Genomic DNA, 25,660 nt, shown 5'->3' on the forward strand with positions numbered 1-25,660 from the left:
AACTGGGATGCTCTCAGCCCTTGTGATGCCACTTGAGGAGTTACATGACTGAGGAGTAGCTCAGCTTCAGTCACGAAAGCTGACAACGGCCGGGAGAGCGGAGTGCTTACCACATGCCCCTCCATATCCGCATCCAGTGACGGCTAGGGCCTCCTGTCGGGTAGACCGTTCGCCTGGTGCAGGTCTTTCGATTTGACGCCACTTCAGCGACCTGCGTGTCGATGGGGATGAAATGATGATGATTAGGACAACACAACACCCAGTCCCTGAGCGGAGAAAATCTCCAACCCAGCCGGGAATCGAACCCGGGCCCTTAGGACTGACAGTCTGTCATGCTGACCACTCAGCTACCGGGGCGGACACGGCTATAGTAATGTGTTGGACATCCACATTCCATCACCCAATGTGGAGGTCACACGCTTCACTGCTCTATGAAGCAGGCTAGGCTGTGATCAGTGGCAGATAAGATAAATGTAAATGGTGGAGCATGCACAAGTGTTTGGAGCATCCCATTCACCACACATAATTGAATATGGGGCTTTACAGCAGACAACCCCTATGTGGTACCACATTCACACAATGACATACTCAGTTATGATTGCTGTGGGCACAGTATCAAGATTTGGCAATGACCCCCAACCACCCACCAACCCTTGGCTGTGACGTCACAGCTGCCACTGCCAAAGGCACGAAGTAGCACTATGTGGCAGCCATGACGTCATGGCCAAGGGTCGGTGGGTGGCTGGGGGTCGTTGACAAGTAATCAGTTATGGAAATTTCTTAATTTGCATTGCAAATGAGGACACGAGCAGGTATATAAGCGGAGTCACTGGAAGTGTATAACGATTTCCGTCAGTACCTGATGAACAAGTGCTTTAGTCATTGGGCTGAGTAGTGAAATGTTTACTTGCAAACAGGGGTGTCTAAAAGAGGCAGGTATTTTTTATATTATTTTAATTAGTGCATATTATCTCGGAGTGATACAATGAGTTCATCCGATCCCAATGAGAATAGTAATAGTGTTTCATTATTGAGCAATGAATCGTTTCCTCCGAGACAGAACATTAATAACCAAGCTATCCGTCGCTTAATTTTTGAAAGTGACAGTAATGGTGACAAACTATCTCATATTCACAGTAGAGAATCTGATGAACAGGTTTACTCATCATTGTGCAGACTGGGCTGCATGTATTGATGAAAAAGAACCTGTATCTACAAAAGACTTGCACTATGGTGGACAGACAATAGTATTAAAAGGTTTGGGATGGCCAAGCTGTTTATATGATAATGCAGTAATGAAAGCTGTACCAAATACAACTTATAAATTATTTACTAGAAATGAAGAATTTGAAAGACTTTTTAATTGGAGTGCTATCCCTTTTAGAAGATATGATCATTTATGCGAATTTGTTTTTTAAAACATAAAGATTTAACAACGTGGACACGATTTGATACAATGCGTAAATTACGATATAGAATTAAAATTGTCAATGTAAATTATAAATTAATATCACTTAATCATCCGCACAATTACTGTCTTAAACATTATAACCATATGCGTAAAAACCTGTTCTATATAATGTATTGTGCACAATTTTTTACGGCCGAGGATTGGTGGGTGGCTGGGGGTCATTGGCAAGTAATCAGTTATGGAAATTTCTTCATTTGCATTGCAAGTGAGGCCACGAGCATGTATATAAGCAATAAGCGGAGTTGTTGGATCTTCTGGTTAGTTCTACTTAGTTAACGATGGGTTATGGAGTCAAACCGTGGGAAGTTTAAAAAGTATACCGCTCATGGTGAACAAAAACAATTACCTTGGTCAGCAATACAAGAGATTAATCATAAACATGCCGCAAAACGTAAGAGAGATATTTTAGATGAATCTTTAGAGTTAACTACTGAAGATAGAGATTTTTTTGATGCTTTAGAAGATCCTCATTTAATTGAATTATTTGGTGGGACTCTATCTGAAGTGAAACTTCCTAAACAAGACAACCAGCCTACACCAGGACCTTCTTCAAGATCTGATAATCAACCTAATTTAATAGACAACGAGCTACAAGATCAAGGATCACAAATTCCGAGTACTTCTGCATCCACGGAAATGGATATAGAACAACAACCACTGTCTGCTCAACAAATACATCATGGTACTATGTGTATTAATAGTATTGCAGCAAAAGGTCATATACAAAATATCTTATGGGGTTCAAGTTCAATGAATGATTATCCTACATGTTTAACTGTTCTACATAATTGGCCTTTTTATGATTCTTTTATAATACCACATGGTAAATCTGATGATAATGGAAATTTATTTGGTACTCATGAAGTATTCGGAGTTCATCATTTACATAAGTTGTATGAAGTAGGTATTGCTTCAAAAGCTGTTGATCAAAATATATCATTTAATTATGAATACAAACCAACTATTGGTATTATTAAGAGTAGAAAACGTGCCCACAGATTTGATGGTAATGGAACACAATACTATTTAGGAACTCATGGTTATCCAGGATGTTTTTGTAATACTGATAGTAAAGTATTTAAAAAAGTTGCACAAAAATCTGTAAAGTCTTTGTCTGTTCATTTGAATTATTTTAATAAAGATCAAGGTATTGAGAAATCTCATCTTGTTATCATTTAAATAGACCTACAAGTGTTAAATTAATGCCTTGTTTTACACTGGCTATTAATCCTGTTCCCAATAATGCACTAGGAGATTCAAATAGTCATGTCAATTGTAAAGTAACTGTAAAAATTACTACAGCAATTGAAATAGGATTTTCTATAGAAACATACAATACTTTAGTAGAAACATTAGATCACTCTGGAGAACTTTATATGAAAGGTGATAGTGATACTGTAACTTCAATTTACAGTGGTATATCATTTGATTCAGGAGTAGCAACAGCTATAAATGCAGGTACCACTGGTAATGCCAATATTGTATTAGATGCACCAAAGAAGAAGAGACAAAGTACATGAAAATAGAGATGTGGAAAGTATAGAAATAGAAGATTTAAGTAAAGACACTCATCGTTGATGTAATTAAATACATTTATTGTATATTTTCATTGTAACAACTCATATTCAATAAACAAATTATACAATGTATAAGGATTTAATTCTTTGACAATTCTTGTATTTCACGATTTCCAATATTATTATACAATCCTTTCATCCCATAAATGACCTTTAAAATAATCACAATTTGAACATACAATAACTGGAGTTTTAGCTAGTGTATAATCTCCTTCAAACTTAATAGGTATATTGGTAGGATTAACAGAAAATATTGTTTTTAATTGTTCAAAACATGCGGGATCATAATTTGGATCATCCATGACAATTAATCGTTTTCTAGCACATTCTTGTAATCCAAATGATACATATTTATTATTTTTATTACACCAACCAGTATTTAACATTGCTGATGCAACCATTTGCACAAATGTGAATTTAAATGAAGTTGGTTCTCCTATTAAATTTAAACAATTCTTTTTTCCATTTCTTCTATTAAGTATATGAAATAATGTAATGATGAAATGTCTTATAACTTCTTCATCATCTTGAAATTGATATCGTAACAGATCTTTTACAATGTTTCCACTAATATTTTCATCATAATAATAATCATTAAAATTAGAAGCATAAGATTCAAAATAAACACAATGAGCTTTACATATATATTCATAAAGTTGAAGTACACTCAAATGACTTGTTTCAATTTTAATGTGTTTAATGACATTCGCTAACAATCTATCATTAAGTGTACGAAGTGTTATATTGGATCTCCACATAAAAATTTCTATTACTATATTAATTGGTACAGTCAAATTATTTTTTACTACACGTACGAGTTCCTCAAAGGGAATTTTTTTTTGTGACCTGTTGTCCACTTTTCGTATGCCTGTTGAGATGTTGTGATGTTACTATTAGATTCCTTACAGCTTGATTCAAGTAAGAATGGCTTGTATCCAGATTTACATACAATTTCATTTACCTCTTTTTGTGTCTCCACCATTGAGGCCTGTTGATATGTTTTATCATCTGAGTTGAATAAAACTGAGCAATCATATAAAACGGTTGTTTGTCCTCGATCCATGAAGAGGATGTAATAGCACTGTTTTTTTTTTTAACTGAAATACTGCAATAGATCTGTAAAATAAAAATATGTTTATAGTATTTTACAAATCACATTGTGTTCCTTGATTTACAGAACGTATTAAATCTTTAGTGAAAATACTTTCAATGCCTTGTGCAAATGTAGCAGTTAAACATATTCTACAAAATAAAATCTCACTCATTTGTAGCATAGTTTCAAAATAATGAGCCTTTGATATACAAATTATTTCTTGAGGATTAAATCCATAACGATCCTGAGTCAGTTACTCAGTTAAATATAATACATTATTAGGTGTATTTACAAAATGGTTATTAGTATTCGTAATTTTCCTTCATCATGAGTGTTAACAATAACATTTAAATAACAATTTGTGCACAATACATTATATAGAACAGGTTTACGCATATGGTCATAATGTCTACGACAGTAATTGTGTGGATGATTAAGTGATATTAATTTATAATTTACATTGACAATTTTAATTGTATATCGTAATTTAAACATTGTATCAAATCGTGTCCATGTTATTAAATCTTTATGTTTTAAAGAACAAATTCGCATAAATGATCATATCTTCTAAAAGGGATAGCACTCCAATTAAAATGTCTTTCAAATTCTTCATTTCTAGTAAATAATTTATAAGTTGTATTTGGTAAAGCTTTCATTACTGCATTATCAAATAAACAGCTTGGCCATCCCAAACCTTTTAATACTATTGTCTGTCCACCATAGTGCAAGTCTTTTGTAGATACAGGTACTTTTTCATCAATACATGTGGCCCAGTCTGCACGACGACGAGTAAACCTGTTCATCAGATTCTCTACTGCGAATATGAGATAGTTCATTGTCACCATCACTGTCACTTTCAAAATTTAAGCAATGGATAGCTTGGTTGTTAATGTTCTGTCTCGGAGGAAACAATTCATTGCTCAATAATGAAACACTACTACTACTCTCGTTGAAATCGGATGAACTCATTGTATTGTTCCGAGATAACACACACTAATTAAAATAATATAAAAAATACCTGTCTCTTTTAGATGCAGATATGAGACAAGCACTTGCTTTCAGACTGTTTGCCACAAACAAACCATGTTACAAAGAGAAATCTTGCAGAAAATAGTATTTTAGTTCATACTAAAGCCCTCTGTGATACTATTTGAAACTAACAGGACCCCTATTCCATCGGTAACTATTATAGTATTACAATGGTTGCATTAGAGCACTCAGATGCACCAAACCCCCATGCAGTAAATCACAGTTTTAACATATTTTAACATTTATGGCACACTTTATATGAAGACATCTTAAAAATAGACTCTCCATGGAACATTGTAAGACAATAAAAGATTAGCCTGAAAAAATTTTTACCCTGGTCTACCCCATTACATTTTATGTGTAGTTTACAGATCTAGGTTTCAGAAGTGAATTATCTGACACAAAGGAAATACCATCTGTTTCTTTACATACATAAATAAAAATGTGAAATGTGCAGATTTTGCACTTAGCTGGTTTTGTGACACCTACTACATTAATGTCCCATAGACGAACACTGTAGCATTAGTGTATCTCACTAAAATGTGTCTTTGGTATGAGCCAGCTAAAAATGTAGCAAAGAATGAATATAACCTGTTTAACATATGCCATAATGTAAGAAATAAATATCTCATGAAAAGGCATGTGACACTGTTGATAGTTATCTGTCTGTTAGATGAAATTGTTAAGCTGGGTGACCTCCTGGGTGCTGTTCAAGTTGAGGATGTTCCATATTAGAATTTGGTTTCACTCACTGTCTCCTCACCAGATACAAAATATGACACTAGACACATGCATCATCACAGTCATCTACAATGAACAGATATACTTATGACACAACTGTCACATTTCATGCAGTAAAGGTGCCATTGTGTGCGAAGAAAGAAAAACTGTTCAATTATACAACTGAGCTACCCATCCGGTGTATCCCATTCAAATGTGCCATATGATATTCAGTTTCTACTAAAAACTGGAAACTACCTTCACCACACCAGGAAACTATGGATCATCAGATGGCCTTACTCATTGGTGAGTGAAAAGTATGTTATTTCATCAGTGTGAAATGAGACACAATACCAGTGAATACTGTACTTAAACAGCCACAACTTATTTTATGCCACTTCCAGTAACTCTTCATTCTAATGATATGTGGCTCTGTACTTCCACAATGAAGTGATAGTGTATAATAAGATGGAACATTAAGCCATGTGATTGCTGCACATGCATGCTGCTACATCTTCCAATTTGTTTCCCTGATTTCCTACGCACCCAGTACCCAACATAATGGTGACTGCTTCCCCACAGCAATGGCTACCAATATGCTGTCACAAATACAGTGAACTTACTCCCAGATCAAGAGTATTGCCCTGCATTACCTATGCTTTGAAAAAGTTCCACATACATATTTATAAAGTGAAATTATATTTACTGGCAAATCACAAGCCACTAATAGTAATATTCAATCGAGCTTGAAATGTTACAAGATACAATGCTCAAGATTCTAACACTAAGCTACGATCCTGACATTAGAAATACATCACTATTCCACCATCACACATGAAAATGCCAATGTATTGTCACACCTTTCAATAAGTTTGTATATTGCATTACTAGATATAATCCCTCCAATAATGATTAATGGTTTTCTATGTGATGCTGCACCAGTCACAAAAGAAACAGACTTCAGCTCAGTGCTTCAACAGATACACAAATATGTGCTGTCTTTCACTAAATTGGGTCACCAATTTGCTGTTGCATTCTAAGTGAATTGTTAACATGGCAAAACATGCCAACTGTCCTTATTCTCTGAATCAAGCAATCTACACAAGCTGGCAACATCATAGGTTGTATCAGGTTTTAGAGGAAGTTCTCTTCTGAAAACTGTCTTTGCTGTCTGTCTGTGCCTGAACAAATTGATCTTCAGGGCTCTTGAGCCTACCGTCCACACAGTAGCTTCCACCAGCTGCTACCCTGGTTTTAACATTGAAGTGACTACCTCTGTTTCCCAGTGCTGGGACCTGTTTATTATTGTTGTTAGATGTTCTATGGAAAATGACTGTGATAAATGGAGTGTGTAGCAAGTGGTGCACATTCCAGATGGACCACTCAATATTTACATTCTTAAATACATTTCTGAAGAACTTAATGTGACAACTCGATATGGTATGAATTGACTATCACAGTCAAAATGTTTAAAAACAGTAATTGCAAAATTAGTCATATGACAACTGCTCAGGTAGACTATGGCTTGGAGTACATAATATGCCACTATGATAAAAAATTATCAACACATTCATGCAAATTACTCACTTATGATGATTCCTTTATGTCAAATGTTTATGATGACAAAATAAATAACTACAAAAGAAGTGGGGTACAAAACATTAAGAAGCAATAAGATATGAAACACTTTTTACTTTAAAAATATTATCCATGTGCAGACTTTATGCACAGTGAGATTTTCTTAGGATTTGATCACTGAAATTTCCAATGGTCACATCATGCTGATTAAACAAGAAATAAAAAAATAAATAAAATAAAAAAAAACTTACTCAAATATGTCGGGGGAGGTGTAAAGTAACAACCAAAGGAACCATCTGTAATGATCCAGCCTATTTCCAGGCTGCTATGTGTCATTATGGTTGACGGAAGTGGTGAGTGCGTGAGAGAGAAAGAGAGAGAGAGAGAGAGAGAGAGAGAGAGAGAGAGAGAGGCATATAGTGAAACAATGATAGCGTTAACAAATGTTTACTTCCAGCAGCCTTGTAGACTATGGTGACCATCTTCGGGGGCACCCTGCGTCCGTGCAAATGCAGCTGGTTGCGGAATATGCTGATGCCCTAATGGCACCTATGATGTCCACTGTCCTGGGTGGTGGCCAGCAGCTATTGCAGTGCTGAATGGGTTGCCACTAGGCAAAGAATGAGCAAGGCCCACCCACATCTTCTGGAGTTTTGCTGGCTATGCAACCCCACACATACTCATGGTCCCCATGTCATGTGCTCAGATGCAATAGGCAACACTAGGTGTTTGATGACATGCAGCAACGCCTCAGTCACCCACCATGGGTCAACCAGGACAATGGCCAATGATGTCTAGGTGGTTTGGTGGTCACATGGGCATGTCTCCCCTAGCCAGGCCAACAGCCAAAGTTCCTCAGAGGGTGGAGGCTAGGTGTACACCAACTCCCTGCACTGGTGAAGTTTCCCAAGTCCCACAGCCACGCCATAGGGATAGCATGTCTCATGCCTGGACTTGATAAGTTAATCAATGGGCTGGCAGGTGGCAGATCTTCATCACAAGGGATTAGCTCAGGCTTCTTCTAACTCTCAAAAGCCCATCATTCTCTCCAGTTCAAGATGCAGATAGGATGGCAGTATGAGTGAATGTCTTGAGCCTTTAAGCTTGATTATTTACACCCTTATGGCTATGCATCTGCCACAGTCAAACTCAGAGGGATCTGAGGGAGGGGGGAGTCCACTCTATTTACAATGTGTGTGTTTCTTGGTAGCCTGCAAAGTGCTCTGATTTACAAAATGTTACTTTACTCTTTGTCACACGGTGTTGCGACATTGACTGTTCTATGCGCTTTGGCTCTGACTGATGTCAGAAACGTCTTCCAGCTGGATTGTTTTGACATAATGTCAACAGTACTGCCCAGTGGCTGGCTTACTTGGTTAGCATGTCACCAAGCTGGCCTCCCTTGCCTTGCTGCAGCTGGAATCAAACTTTAAAAATTTGCACCCAGCACATCATATCAGGTGGAACACTGTACATGTGGTGTGGCCCAAAGAACGTGGTGTCACAGCAAGGTTCGCACCTTACAACAAAACCACAAAAAACAATAGTTTCTGCATGCAACATCGACAAGTGAGAAATGCCGGCGTAGCCATGACTCCTAGACCTTTGCTATGCCACTGCAATCAGTGATGTACATATGGGTGACCCGAGGACCACTCAACTCAATTAACAGTCAGCAATCAAGATGACAGCATCGTCAAAGATAGGCCACCAGATTATTAAACGTCTTAGGCAGAACTAAATGTGAACATTATGTCAGTGATTTTTCATGTGAAGAGTCTTCTAAATCTGTCTGTATCAAGCGATAGTTTTTATTCACAGTTGTAAATATTGAGAACATTCCAGTGGAAATGGACTGCACCAAGTTATGTAAATCTTCAACTCTATGTTGTAATAAAGTGAACTAGTATTTTATGTGTGAAAGTTCCACTCAATCTTCTCCCAGAGGAAACCAACAACCCACCACTCTACTAGCGAGTCTACTTTCATTCTGCACAACAGTACCTAAGACACCACAGCAGTAAACGTGCTTTCATAGACACTGTGGCTAAGACAAATAGCTCACAATGTGAAAGGTAATAACAGCTGTAGCATACACATCATACAGAAATCAAATTTGATGCCCTTACTATAGACTGATATTATCAGTTCATTTCCAGTTTCTATGGTATTGCTGATGTGTCAGTGGTTGGGGATTTCCAAGTAGACTGTGGGCACTTTTGAGAAGTTGGAATTAGTCAATCTGTTCATCAGAGACAAGAATATTGTGCCCCAGGGAAGGGTGATCCAACCATTATTATTCTCTTGGGCAGCAATCTGTCATTGTTTGCTGATGATGATGTGGTGTATGGTAAGGTGTGAAAGTTGAGTCACTGTAGTAGGATAGAAGATGACTTGGACAAAATTTCTAGTTGATGTGAAGAATGGCAGCTAGCTCTAAAAAAAAAGGAAGAAGAAGAAGTTATTGTGTATGAATAGGGAAAACAATCCCGTTATGTTCAGATACACCATTAGCATCGTCCTTCTTGACATCATCACATTGTTTAAATATCTGGGTGTAATGTTGCAAAGTAATATATGGAACAGGCATGTGAGGATTGTGGTGGTGGTGGTGGTGGTGGTGGTGGTGGTGGGGAGGGGGGGGTTGCGAATGGTTGAGTTTGGTTTATTGGGAGGCTTTTAGGAAATTGTGGTTCATTCGTAAAGGAGGCCGCATATAGGATGCTAGTGCAATCTGCTCTCGAGTACTGCTCAAGTGCTTGGGATCCATACTATCTCGGATTAAAGGAAAACATTGTAGCAGTTCAGAGGCGGGCTATTAGATTTGTTGCTGGTAGGTCTGAAAAACATGCAAGTGTTACAGAGATGCTTTAGGAACTCAAATGGGAATCCCTGGATGGATGGTGACATTCTTTTTGAGAAACACTATTAAGAAAAATTAAAGAATTGGCATTTGAAGATGACTGCAGAATGATTCTACTGTCTCCAACATACAGTGTGCAGAGGCATATAGACAATTGCTTTTCCCGTGCAAGGTAACATCCACCACACACCATATGGTGGCTTGTAGAGTATCTATGTAGATGTAGATGTAGGCAACTGGTGCTTCATCTACATCTACATTTATACTCCACAAGCCACCCAATGGTGTGTGGCGGAGGGCACTTTACATGCCACTGTCATTACCTCCATTTTCTGTTCCAGTCACGTATGGTTCGCAGGAAGAACGACTGCCGGAAAGCCTCCGTGCGTGTTCGCAATTAGTCTATGTTAAGGGTCAGTTGCCACTCCCTGCACCAAGTGCCTACCCGCTGCAGATCTTCCTGCATTTTGCTACAATTTTCTAATGCTGCAACTTCTCTGTATACTACAGCATCATCCGCAAAAAGCCGCATGGAACTTCCGACACTATCTACTAGGTCATTTATATATATTGTGAATGGCAAAGGCCCACAAGTGCAAACAAAAAATTAATTTTAAAGAATAAGTAGTTTGAAAGTGGTAAGAAGAAATACTTGAGTCACTACAGTAACTGATATTTATAAGAAATAATTTTGTTAAACTAACTGTAAAAATCTCGAGAAATGACCTCTACGGCAGCCATTAGCAGTACATGCAAAACTGATTTCTATACAGATGACTTGTTGGAAGTTGGATAGCAGATGAAATCTTAATTTCAGGTGAAGTAACTAAATAACTGGTGTATTCTTAATCTGAATTATAACAAAGGATTAGGGCACATAACTTGCTCTATGTGGAATAAAATTGTGTTTAAATTGAGTGACTTTTATCATTTCAGAACAATGTTAATATACACTGACTGCCTACAATGTGAATGAACAAGGAAGAGATGATGAAATAAAATGAAACTTCATGGGCTGAGAGGATATGCAATATTATTTCAATGATTACAAAACTGAGTCAAATTCACAAAGAACTTGGCAGCATGAGTACATTTAACAATATGATGTTTCATCCACCTCCCACCCCCTTACCCCAGCCTAGATGCATGTACTGACATAGTGGGGAAGAGTGTCAAAGCCACTGTACTCTCTCCTGAGGCAGCTGGCCCGCTATTTTCATAACTGGTCCTTTACAGCCTAGATACTGGCAGCACTACAGTTCATGTCTGAGCTGGTACTACACACATGCTATCAGGGGCAGATATTGCTGGCCATGGAAGTACCTCAGCATCACACAGACAGTTATGAGAGGGACACACACACACACACACACACACACACACACACACACACACACACACAGAACTGCAGTTGCAGGCAACTGAAACCACAGTGTGTGTGTGCGTATGTGTGTCTATTCTTGACAAAGGCCATTGACCAAAAGCTTTAAGTGTGAAAATCTGTCTGTTGTGCCTATCTGTGACTCAGCATCATCATTAGATAGTGAGTAGCAACTTTCCTTCTCATAATATTGTTACGTTACATTCTGGATTTTCCATTGTTTGATTTTCACACAGACAATTCATAGACACATGAACCATGTGTCAACAAGTACCGTCCTGTTGAAAAATGACACAAAGATAGTGTCACACAAGTAACACATGAGGATGCGTGATGCCAATCCCTACCAGCTGTGACCTGAAGTCATACTCAATAGCTGCCCACACCATAACACCAAGGTAATTCCTCCGTGCCTCTCCAGAATGTTGCATGAATGGGAACTCTCCCCAGGTCTCTTCCACACTCATCAATGTCTGTTGTCTGTGGTAGTGCATATCCGTGACTCATCACTAAAAACAGTGATGTTAATGACAGCCTATGCATATGATGGTAATTCCATAGTCCAGTTGCTGTTAGTCTCTGATCAGTAGGGTGGGACGATACAGAATGCTGCAGGGAGTCCATTGCTAACTATCACATTCAAACGCACAACAAATCTGGATAGTGCACAAATCAACTTGTAGGCCAAATGGAGAGCTACAATGAGGTCCCCAGGGCCCTTTCAAACTATGTCAGATGCTGATAACAGAGTGTTGCACAAGTATGCAGCATCTCTATGTCCTTCACTCCTATCACTCAATGTCTGACACTGTTCGTAGCCCTTACGTACCTTACCCAGCCTGTTAACAACAATAACTAATGCACTCTGATGGCCATTCTATCTGTCAGAAAGAATTGAAATTCTTAATAATTTACAAAGCCAATGGGCCATATTCTGAGTGCTTCAATTTTTTGTCAAGCACTGTAGTTGCCTGTAAGTGGAAGATGCAGTGCGCAAGTTGGTTTGGACACAGCTCAGTTCAGTACTCATATGCATATCTGATATTATGAACCCCTTTCTCTTGTCAGATTTCTACAAAGACAGACAACTATACCAGAGTTGGAAAAATACATATGATACCTCAGTGACGTATCTTATATGAGAATCACTCAGCATATTTCATCAAGATAATTTGCTGAATAATTCAGAAACGTATCTGGATGATCACAGAGTTGCCAATGTTTTTTGTGAAGCTGGAAAATCTGGAGCACTTTAACCCAAGGAAGGCTGTGTTCCCATAGCCATTCCATTTCTTGGGTGGATCCAAATACATTGTGTCATTAATCAGAACCAGAGCTGGCCTGGTTTGGTGTCACAAATATAACAAAGTCATCTACCAAGGTGACAGTACACCAAGATGCCAAAAGGATACACAACTAAGTTTTTATTTCCATTTCTGCAACTGATTTAATGGGCTAATTCAAAGCTAGATATAATGCTCAGACGCACGGACAATGACCAATGACTTGCACATTAAGTTAAGAGGTTTACTAACTGATATTGCTATGTAATTTCTACATGACACCTCACAGTTGGCACAGTTTGCTCACAATTTAGTTCCTGGTAGGTTTCATACCACTGACATCTTTATGGCAACAGAGTGTTCACATGATAAATGTTCAGGTGTCTGTACGACTCAGTTGGTGATGCTAATTTTAATTTTGTTTAATCCACTGTTTGACTTTTGAAGTACTCCCACTGTTGCCTGCCTCACGCACAGTGTCAAATATCATACTGGCTGAAAAGTCAGAATTGAATGCAGCTCATCACTGTTGTATTTTGGAAACACAATATGAAAGGCTTATTTCAATAGTGGTACAAATCCATTTTTGTTCATTCTGAGATACAAAATCCTAAAGTTAAATGCAGATTTTTCAGTGCTAATTTAACTTTAGGACTCTGTATCTCAGAATGAACACAAATGGACTTGTACCACTACTGAAATAAGCCCTTCATATATTCCAAGTTGAAAGTGCATACCATCCTACCAATTCTTTATAATTTGTTTTGTAATGAGCTTTTTTTTCTTTTTTGGCAAAAGAAATAAATTATGGTAAGTGCAACACTAATTCCACTCTTCTTATACACTTTAATTGCAATAGCAAATTTTCTGAGATTTTGTCAGCCTGTGCAGGATGCTAGGGTTAGAGAGAATTCTGACAATGGCCAAGTTTGAACATAATCAATTAGCTCAGACTGAGGCAACTAGCTGGTGCAGAGGTTGTGTGCAAAACACTGAGGGCAATGAGTGGGCTTCAGCTGAACAGTAAGTCTAGCAACTGCTATTTTGATTTTTTTAAGGTGTGGTACCAATTGCAGGCTCAGCAGGGCATAGTCCTCTTGCAGTCAAACATAGATGGCAGCTGAATTATTTCACTGGCTCTATTTTACATGCTATATAATTCTAGTATTGGCCCACGATAGAGGTATTTCAAACAGGCACATACAGGAGTTAGACAGAAACATGGGAATTCTGCGAGAAATCTACACTTCAACATAAATATAGATGCTAGTCAAACCTGTAGATTGCGCTGTTGTATTTGACCACAAAGGTCATCTGTGCAATGTCCCCAAGACATTGTCATGCCAGTCATGGTCAGAGCAGTGCTCTGTTAGTTGCTAGTGCATTATCTTGGAGCTAAGTGAATTCGAATGTGGGCAAATTGTTGATACTGGTATGGAGGTGCTACCATAACCAAAGTTGTGGAAGTATTTGGTGTTTCAAGAGACACAAACAATTTATATTGCATACACAGAAAGCGGTAAAACATCATCCGCTAAGTCACATGATGGATGCTTTTTCATCAAAGCTGTTTGAGTATTATCTGAATGAAGTAATTAGCTCATTGATGCTGTTATTGATACTGAAGTTGTAACCAGATGCTGTAGAAGTAGTGCCAAATACCAGTCAACTTCTAACCCGCAGCTTAGGTAGTGGCCAATGTTGTTAGTAGCTTCTGAATGGATTCACATTAACTTTGTTTGAAAGTTGGCAAAGTCCATCTAGGTGACTGTTGTTGGGACACAATCCAAACTTCACCAAACGGTATCAATATGTCTTTGGGCACTATGGATGCCACCCTGTAAGCATAGCATAGATGCTTGCTATGAAAAGATCCCAAACAGTCTTTTGCAGCAGATTATAACACAAATGTTATGAACAAGTTTTTCATTTTAATGCACCTACATGGTACTACACACAGAACAGCAGTGCTGTTTCATTCAATGAAAAGAAAGGAAATGAAAGTTTAATACTCCATTTATGACAAGATCATTAAACAGAGCACAACCCTGGGTTGAACATAGACAGGAATGGAAGTTGGCCTTGTCCTCTACAGAGGAAAAATCCCAGCTTGAAGAAATTTAAACAAACCACTGGAAACAACTACTTTCACCCAAAACCTTTTGTATGTGAGTCTGGCACCTTAATCACTATGCCACCTCGCTTGATACAAACCAATTGAGAGGCTGAGGAGGTAATTTGTTTGTTTACATACTCATTCTGGAACATGCATAGAACCACCATAACAACTGGGGGGCCAAGCATTTTCCTTTACAATTTCCATACATTCTTAACATTGCAGCTGTAACCTTTCAAACTGGTAAACATTCCAGCCAAGCAGTATTGACCTCATGAAACAATTCAGTAGACAGCATGCTTGGGCACTGAGTACAGTCACAAAAATACATAGATCCAGCATACTACCACTGCAGTCTCACAATGAGTGGAAATTTTTAACTATAAATGGAAGAAAAAATTTGCCACCAAATGTGACTTTACACTGCTCAAATGTCAACAAGATACAAGACACTATGTGCTACAGGCCCAGAATGTTGACATTCCCGATACTTCTAAACAGTGGATAGTCCACCCTGTTGCTCTCCCACTATAATACATATGAATTTCAAAGGTTTAGCAGCCAATAATGGTCTAAATTTAGTTGCGATACCAGTTCATCTTTGTCACCTGAAACCTGAATATACAACTAACCTATGCTAATACGCATTACAAAAAATGAAACAATCACATTGATTTGCAATTATTGTTGTATTGTCAATGGTTGACATACAGGGCGAAGTTACACAACACAGCACATGAAAATTATTTTATATGGGCTGTCACCCTTTATAGTTTCATTATAAATAAGTTGGAATATTTCAGTCAATACACAATTACAATATCTATAGAGTAAATCAGTAAAAAAATGAACTTCACTCATGGAATACATAAAAAAAGTAATGTGGGAAATTTCTTTAAAACTTTTAATTGAAAGATATACACAACATTCACATAAATTTCCATAAATTAGAAATAACTCTTAATTCTGAACCATCAGAGTCACTTCATAAACACAGTACTTGCTCTTTATGACCAGTTTGTGCTTTATTTAGTTTTTATTACAATCCTAGATTCATCACATCCCATTTCATGTTTGCCTTTGTCATGACACAAGACGTGCACAAGTTTCAGATTGTCTAAAGTAAACAGCAGTGTAAAAAAATACTCTGAATTTATCATGTATCCTTCTCGGGCTGCTATCTTTGCTGCCTTTAACATTCCAGGCACTATCTCTCGGCTGCGTTCAATTCTGCAGAAATTAAACAACGATGTTATAACTCTATTGAATGAACAGTCCACACACCTCATCAAACAGCTAAAATGCCCACCTGTGATCAAGATTCCATGTTGAAAACATAATTCTTGCTTCTCGGCTCTCATAAGGGTTAATAACATGACTGTAGGAGCAACAAGGTGAATAAAACAACCCTTGACATTGGAAGTCACCAAATGTTGTACAGAGACGAGTTGATTCAGCAGTTCTATCAAAGTAGCTTCCAAAGTACTGTCTTTGCTTCAAGTAATTTGTAAGACTTGTACAAGCATCAATTAATTTTGACCGTGCTACTTTATTTCTTTTATAAATTTCAGATTTCTGAATTGCAGTCTGAGTTTTGTAAAAGTAACCTCTAATTCGATCCTGAGAACGCTGAAATAAGAACTTCTCTTTTGTATCAGCATTTGTATCGATACCTGAAACATAAATTTGATGTATCAGATGTGCCTCTGCAATTTTTCTGCTTATCATTGTTATACCTCTTATCTCTCTATATGAAAGAAAGATCACAGGGAGAAGAAATGAACCTTCTGAGAGACCAAAAACCATCAGAAAAGAGAACAGAAAAGAAATATAGAAATAAAGACAGAAAGACAAAAGGAAAGGAAGATTAGGTCTGTTATATTCGTCTCAGGTTTTCAGTTGGATCTTCAAGTCAAGCTGTCAGAGTGACAACTTGACTTGAAGATCCGGCTGCAAACGTAACAAGGACATCACAAGTCATTTAGCCAGGAAAGCTTATGAAGCCAACATTAGGGTTTAATTTACCACAGATGATGTGATCATTTGAGAAAGAGCACAAACTTGTACAGGACAAGAATGAGGAAGAATATTGACTACAGTATTTCCAAAGGAACCATCCACACAATTCCCATTACAGATTTAGGGGAACACAGATGTTCAATACCACTTTTAAACAGGAGTGTAACAACATTGTAGTAGATGTTTACAGTGATTCTTTTTCAAAAATGGCTTGCATATGTACAAAAAGTGAAGCCAAAAACTACCAGAAGGGTGTAATTTCACTTTCAATGTCTTGCTAACACCCATTATAACTATACCTGTTATCTGTGTGAATATCATGATCTGTTAAGATAATGGTAGTCATCTCCTTCTGTCTGTCTATGTCTGACCATTTGCTGAGCATTGTTTATCGGATATGGGTATCCTATCAAATCCACATTCTCAGGTGGAACTGGGCGTTACTAAGAGAGCTTTTCAACCGTAGCACTGGAAACATCTAATTGGAATAGCAAAGTTGTACACTGAATGGAGATTGCAGGGAATTGCTTCAAATCCCACAAACAGTACAGGTACACTTAATACTAAAAATGTAATGGAGAAACAATAATTCTTCTCTACAAATGTTCCACAGAACTCTTAGGAAATTTACAAGTACTGGGTTGAAAACACTGCAGTATCTTCATCACAGCATATGCCTTGCTCCATGTAACACTGGACTGTTCCTCACTCTAATAAGAGGCGATAATAGCAGTTTTTCATTGAGAATGAATTTCAGAAAAATGAGGAGGGTTGTCACATGTATAAAAACAAATAAGTTTTGAAAAGTTAGAATAGTAAATTTAATAGGGCTCAGCACATATCAGCACTTACTTGTGAGCTGATTGAAAAAGGGAGTATTCTGTAATCGGAAATTTTTGCAGTTTACTGGACATCACAATTCTATGTAATATCTATAATCTGTTTCATAAAAAAGAAGTTAATATTTTGTGGTGATTTCATTGTTTCTAACAGGTTCTGAGAAGATAATTAAACTAGAAACAATATTTGGTTCACACAATTTGGTTTCAATACTTCATAGTGTGCAGATCAAGGAACCACCCTGACATAATCAGTCATAGCCAATAACGTTAAAAGCAATGAAATATATGCTTACTTGTTAGTGAATGTACTCTTGGATTGTGATGCTCAGCTAGTTAACATAAATAACGTACACTACGGAGACATCACTATGGCAAAAGACAGCATAATTAATAACTCCAAGGCAAAAGATTTAAAAAAAAAAGCTTAATAGAGGCAGCCAGAGATTAAATTTATAGAAAAAATAAAGGCCAATGTCAATTATAACACGTTCCTTGATATGTCTGTTATGATATTCAAATAGCTTTCCAGGTAAAATAATTTGAAAATATATTAAAAAGTCACGTAAAAAGTGAACATTAATTCCTAGTGTGATATGGGTCTCTTTCGAACAGAAGACTGAAGTTTTACTGTAGGAAGGAGAAATAAACACCTGGTTTATGTGTATATTACAAAAATTGCTCAAATTTATTAAAAGATCTAGAAGCAAGCACATTATATAAGAAGTAATTAATTTGGACAACAGAAATAAAAGCATATTGTTAACAGTAGAAACAAATACCAGGACAACATGTTGCTCAATAAGGTGAATCTCTATTGATATGAACAGTAAGATTACAAACAATAATTCAGAGGCAGGAAGAATTTTTAACAATCAATTTTTACACATGAGAGACACACAATATGGTCAAAACGTTTAGCAGAAAACTCATGAAGGATTTTCCAAATGAAATAAATTTCTCAAATATAAAATCTCATACGGACTTGATGGTATTTACAACAGAGTACCGTAATGTATAGTTGTTACTTAATTAGTAACATCCTCTATGAAACATGTAACGCATCTCAAATGATGGATTTTTCACCATATATACACCATTGTATATACACATGCCTCATTAAAAGTTGGGATATCATAGAGTTTATTACAATGACTTCTTATAGTAAACTCATTGAAGCTTGTAAAAAGATAAACGCAAATCCTTCTGAAAACAAGAATGATTTTGGCTAATTACAAAAAATCATTACAAAACAAAGCAGGCTCTCAGCTCTGTACATTTTGAAAAACAAAGGTGAAAATCTTTACCTCATGATGATTATCAGTCTTTAGTAGTATGTCCTCCTTCCACACAGATGAGTTCTTCCACTCTGACGGCATGATCTGGATGAGACCATCAAGTTTATCTTGGAGTATAAGGTCCTATTCCTCAATGGCAGCTTCAGTGAGGTCATGAAGATTGTCAGGTGGATTTGGACACTGTGCAGTGGCCACCTTCAACAGGTCCCACGCATGCTCAATTGCATTCATGTCTGGCGACTGTGTTGGCCAATGCACTTGGTTGATGCTGTATCTTTGAAGATACCAAGACATTGCTAGAGTACGGTGCGGTCTTGCATTGTCATCAGCTAGGACGAAGCTGTCACCGACTTCACATCTGCAGGGCCTTCTCTTGAAGGTGTTGGGGACCAGGAAAATTGTCGTAGGTGGGAATCAGAGGGGTCTGCCATCCCAGCATTACTGCCACCCAGAACATTACATTTACACCAGCAAACGGATGGATTTTCTGAATGTATCTGCTTCCTGCTGCTGCCTAGTGCTTCTCCAAACCCTAACATGTCTAGTGTCCATTTGCAAACCATTCCTGGTCTTGTCAGCAAACATGAAATTACTCTATTCTGCACTGAAATGGTCCATTGTTGATGCAAGAGCCCAGGTCCTTCGACTGAATCAGTTCCTCTGGTTCAGTGCAAAACATCTCATTGGTCTTCTAGAAAGAAGACCACCCTGATGCCATCTTCTACACACTGTTTGGTCTGGCAGCTGATTTTGGATGCCTGTGAGCCTACAGTTGGAGGAAGCGATCCTGCGTTGGTGTTGTCATAAGAGGACGACCACTGCAAACAATAGTGTTCCCATTTCCCATCTCTCTGCACTTTCTCCCCAGCTTAGACACACCACTATGAGTGAAATGTAACCAATTGGCAACATCTTGCTGTGTATGACCTGCTGAAAGTAAAGTCACTATCCTGACTATCAAAGTGTTATATGTCTTTACATGGCATGTTACTATGGTGCTGAAGACAAACTGAATGAAGCTGCTGTTGATATCGAACTGCTCATGGTGTGCCGCTGTGGTAGTGGTATGTTAACATGACAGGGAAATGACCACAAAGCATGCTGGCAGTAAACACCGTCCAATATGTGAACTCTAACTGGATGCAGGTAACGCATGAAGTGCCTAGGTCAATGAGACCTCTAGTATTGCAGACTACATCTTATGATAGTATTCCAAATTTTTTTTAGCACTGTATTTAAAAATTGTATCATAAAACCACCCCATAATAAAGCTTTCAGGAGAGACCTAAATTATCATTACCTTGTTTCACTGCAGACTTCTTAAGAAGTTATGTCTTATTAACTGCACTAAATGTGGCAGTGGCTGAATTTGAACTGCCCACCATGTTACATAGCAGTCAATCACATTACAGAGTGTACAGTACTGCTCATAAAAGTAAATGACACTTGTAACTGCGAGTGCAATTGAGGAAGTTAGGCCTGACACTCATCATGTGCACAATTAAAAAAAAAAAGCAAGCAAGAAAACCTGCTCCCTCTCATTCTTAGGATTTCAAACATGTGAAATGCTCTTGAAGCTGTGAGGTGGAATCAGTGGCAGAACAGCAGCAAGAAATATCTGAAATCTCTACACTTAAAACAGTCACTTCGTAGTTCAATGGTGTAGCTAGCAGATTGACAAACAACTGTATGATAGCAGGATTCAAACTGAATCTCACTTTCATAAATAATATTTTGTTTTACTGCATTAATTTGTTTAACCTATGGATAACATGAAATCAACAGAACAAACACTTCAGGGTTCTTAACAAGATTTTTCAGCCCTCCAAAGGGCACTACATGCTGTTTCTTTACCACTTAATATCCTGTCCAAAGGCCTTCCACTTCAATGACTTTCTACATCCCTGGATCCTGTGAGAAAGCATCTCTATTAGATGAGTAATAAATCTCTTGATTTCTGCCACCTCCTACCAGGCAACTATGGAAACATTCCAAAGGTCATCACAGATTATTGGCATGGTTCGGTTCATCTCTGTCTATATGTTTTCAATGGGGACTGAGGTCTGGCACAGGAGGAGGCCAGCTGAGAAGTAAAATCTCATTCTCATCTGGAAACCACTCCTGTGCCATAGAGCTGATGTATGTATTTGACACAAATCATATTGGAAACAGACTAATCCCTCAGGATGTAGCAAGTGCACAGATGGGATCCCAACATTCCCCATATTACAAGTATAATCATCTGCATCAAGACTACCATCTTTTCTGTGCTGTCAGCAACAGTACAAAGACATGTACACTTCTTTTTTCTAATTTACTGAGTGAATCATAGTGTAAATCAGTACCCTGAGTGGATGCAATTATTGGCATTTGGATTATCTCCACATGCCAAGAATTTTAATCAGTGATTCTGATATCTAACCAAGGCACAGAAATCTCTGTATCTCCAGTTATATGTCAACAGCTGCTTCATAGGTTGAATTCTGCATCATCAGGGGTGATAGGATATAGCTGCACTATAATAACACACAGATAAAACAGTGAGAAAACGGTATGCACTTTAGCCTACTTTGCACGACAACACTGGGTTGCACCACTTGTTGCGTGAAAAGAGTTTCATGTAAATGGTTTTGTACTTCTCTGTACACATGGCAACACCAATGTGAACTTCATTTTGTGACGATGTACTCATAGGTAAAATGAAAGTTCTGGCAGCTGTATGGGTTGTGGAAGAGTTCATGCTTGTTTGCATGAAACTGCTGTCTAAGACAAAAGGTTAAAAAAAAAGTTTGGATTCATGGCTGGATAAAGAAAAGACATCAGCTCTGTTGCTCAGTGACCTTGCTGAAAGGAATTGTACTTAAAGACCCTAGACGTTACTTTAATCATCTAAACTACAATTTGTGAATGGGAAGCACTACTGTGCTGTGTTAAATAAATGAATATTGAACAGATAATTCAGCTTTCCAGATTTCTGTAGCCTCTCCTCTTGTCAACTATTTTCCTTAAAAAAGAACTAGCCAACTTGAACCACAGCATTTTAGTCTTGTAGATGAGGGCTGTTCCACAACCAAATGTTTTGTTCCCTGTAATTTTTTTAAAGACATTTATATAGGTACTCCTAACTGAACAAACTTTGCTCTGCAGTTCAGATACTGCCAACCCATACATGTTCAGGTCATGCATGATGGCCTCAAGTGCAGCAACACATCACTGCATGTTTCTGTAGTCAACTCCACCCAACTCCCACCAACACCCACACATAGCACAGCCACCCAAAAGGTGAACAATTTCCTCATTGCCACTTCATATTTCAGTTTGTTTATACTTTATCGACAAACCTAACACCAAGACTCATGCAACTACTGTCACCAATGCCGGAACAAGCCAGAAGTGTTTAGTTTCACCAACAAGTTGCACAGACATGAGCATGGGTTATGGCTCGTAGCACAGTTGGTTGCAACTTAGTGTTGCTGTAAAAACTAGGCTTTACTTTGTTGCAAATGGACATATTTAGGCAATGCCAATGTAGGACAAAACAGTAACAAAGTTTTGCGGTGGGGTATATATTCCAATTTTTTCTGAAACAATTCAGTAGAAATAACAAAAACCACACCCATGTTGGCTATTGTTCCATAGTGACACCCAACCAACCTCATAAGGTGATAAAATTATTAGCATTTCACAAGAAGTCTTGAACATACACACAGCTATTTCCATAAGCAAAAGAAACCAACTGCAGACTCTGTTTCAGTGTGTTCAAAGTCCCTGTGTTCACCCAAAGGTGATTAGAGATGATGCAGTACAGCATAGAGTATGAAGGAAATTTGTTTACAAAGATATAAATGTCCAAACACACAGAAAAGTATCAGACATATGACTGTTAGGATGTGTAAAGGACAGACTTGTGTGTCTTATGCATCCTGACTTCTTGATTGTGATGCCAGCATATTTATGTTGTCCAGATGTAATGAAATAATAACATGGTATTTATGGTTGGGAGTCCACACCTGAAGAAAATTCGGCCGAAGAGTTGTAAGTCTTTTCAGTTTATGCCACACAGGGCAACCTGCGTGCTGATGATATTGACGTACTGATGAGGACAACACAAGAGCTAGTCCCCGAGTGGAGAAAATCTCTGACTTGGCTGAGCATCAAACCCAGGCCCACTGCATGGCAATCAGACTCGCTGACTATTCAGCTAAGGAGGCAGACTATGCTGCTCAATAAACCAAAGACTGTCCCCCACCTAAATTACCTTTAAAAAGTGGCCCCTGTCAGCCTGGAACACAGCATTGCTGCTCCACCACACTTAGAAGGCAACTAATCAATTCCACTCCCATTTTACTGTAATCACTTTGTACGAAATTGATAAAATTCTTCACTAAAGATTAGTTTTGCACCTGCCTCCAGATGTACAAAAACTGCGGATATGGAAGCTTTCAAGACTCATTCCAAAATTTTAAAAGGAAAAACAAATGCATTCTTACTAACTAACTACTTACTCAAGGCAGAATCCATGCCTGATTATAGTATGGTTAGGAGGGTAAATACGTAGTTTGATCAGTTGTGTAGGGCGGCCACTCTGTCAGACATTGGATTGGTTCCTGACAAGCCTATTGATAGGGGGGATTTCACAAGGCATGGCCTACACCTCAATAGAAAAGGGAAGGGTAAACTGGCAGGGTTGTTAGCGAAATCCATAAGGGGGGACACTAGTACTCACGGAGATGTACCTCTTGTTTAGACGAATATCAGTGTCCAATGAGAAGTTCAGGCAGGCAGGTGCTAAAGAGGTCCAAAACTCACAAATTCTCACAACAGGAAAGTGAATAATAATGTTACCATATTTAACCAAAATATTAGTGGATTAAAGAAAAAAGTAGATTCTTACAAAAGTAAAGTAAAAAATAATGTTACCATATATCACCAAAATATTCCGGGATTGAAGAATAAAGTAGATGAGCTCCTGGGTTTTTTAGATGACATTGAATCTGATAATGTAATAAATATACTATGCCTGTCTGAGCATCACATTGTGTCTGATGAGGAAAAGGTAAATATCAGTGGTTATAAACTAGCTGCACATATGAGTAGAGAGAATAAGGTGAGAGGAGGAGTTGCCATATATGTCAAAAGTTATCACTGTGTAGAAAACTTGGATACAAAAAAGTTTTGTCTAGAGCAACATATAGAAGCATGTGCCGGTCAACTTAAACTGAAGGAGGGCTCTTTTATAATTGTAACAGTATATAGGTCCCCTTCAGGAAACTTTCATTTATTCCTGGAAAACTTGGATCCCTTGTTGTGCTACCTGTCAGATAGGGGAAAGCAAATTATTATTTGTGGGGACTTCAATGCTGATTCACTGAAAGAGTGTAATAGGAAGAATGACCTGGAAGTCTTGCTCGGTTCTTTCAATTGGACATCTGTCATTAATTTTCCTACTCGGGTAGTAAAGGACAGCAGCACATTGATAGATAACACTTTTATAGACCAAGATAGGTTTAAAAACATAAATTCTTGTCCTGTTGAGAATGGGCTTTCTGATCATGATGCTCAGCTAGTTACAGTATAAGACATAGCTCCATTCAATAATTCAAAACTACCCTCCAAAGTTGTGCAGCCAATTAACGACTCAACAATTAGAAATTTCAGAGAAAATCTTCAGCAGTTAGATTGGGATGAGGTGAACAAGGAACCGGATGCTAATTTAAAATATAACTTATTTCATGATACACTTGTAAGAGAATTTGAAAACTGTTTCCCCCAAGAAAGTAGTTAAATATAATTATAAGAAACCATGCAAAAAACCTTGGCTTACTGAAGGAATAAAAATATCTTGTAACCACAAAAGGGAACTGTATCTAACAAAAAGAAACAGTAATGACCCAGAAACAGCCAAATATTATAAAAACTACTGTGCTACATTAAGAAAGGTTATTAAAAAGTTCAGAAGCATGTGCATCATGTCTGAGATTAATACCTCTGATAACAAAATCAAAATAATTTGGAATATTATTACAAGGGAGACAGGGCAACCAAGAGTACAGGATGATGGCATCACCATCAAAGCGAATGGAAACTTGATAAACAACAAGCCGGAAGTTGAAAACATTTTGAATAATCACCTTTTAAATGTTGTAGAGAAAATAAGATCTAAATGTTCATTAGAAGAGGCAAGGCTGTTAATGGAAGAGGCCTTACAAACACCATTTGATACAATTGAAATTCCACCCACCTCTCCTTCTGAAATTAGGAAGATAATAAACTCTCTCAAGGAAAAAAGCTCACATGGAATTGATGGCATTTCCAGCAGGATAATAAATGCTTGTTCCCAAGAAATAAGTGGGATTCTTAGCCACATATGTAATAGCTCTCTGGAGCAGGGCA

General features: G+C 37.8%; 1 protein-coding gene across 3 annotated transcripts in view; it reads right to left on the reverse strand.

Moving 5' to 3' along the window:
• Positions 1-3,727: 3,727 nt before the first annotated feature.
• The window catches only part of LOC124723002 (DNA fragmentation factor subunit beta), a 148,960-nt gene continuing 127,027 nt past the window's right edge, over positions 3,728-25,660 (reverse strand). The window contains exons 5-7 of one of the 3 annotated variants that reach the window (XR_007006477.1): positions 16,421-16,784; positions 4,010-4,164; positions 3,728-3,916 (exon numbers count right to left, since the gene is read on the reverse strand). Coding sequence is in view for 2 of the 3 variants with exons in the window: in XM_047248177.1 (XP_047104133.1) it covers positions 16,137-16,341; positions 16,421-16,784 (569 nt within the window). In the remaining variant the exon portion in view is untranslated. Of the gene's footprint in view, positions 4,165-16,001; positions 16,342-16,420; positions 16,785-25,660 lie in introns of those variants that run through there. The other 2 variants (XM_047248178.1, XM_047248177.1) reach the window with 2 other exon arrangements.

This window comes from Schistocerca piceifrons, chromosome X (assembly GCF_021461385.2).
Source record: "Schistocerca piceifrons isolate TAMUIC-IGC-003096 chromosome X, iqSchPice1.1, whole genome shotgun sequence".
NCBI classification, from domain to species: domain Eukaryota; kingdom Metazoa; phylum Arthropoda; class Insecta; order Orthoptera; family Acrididae; genus Schistocerca; species Schistocerca piceifrons.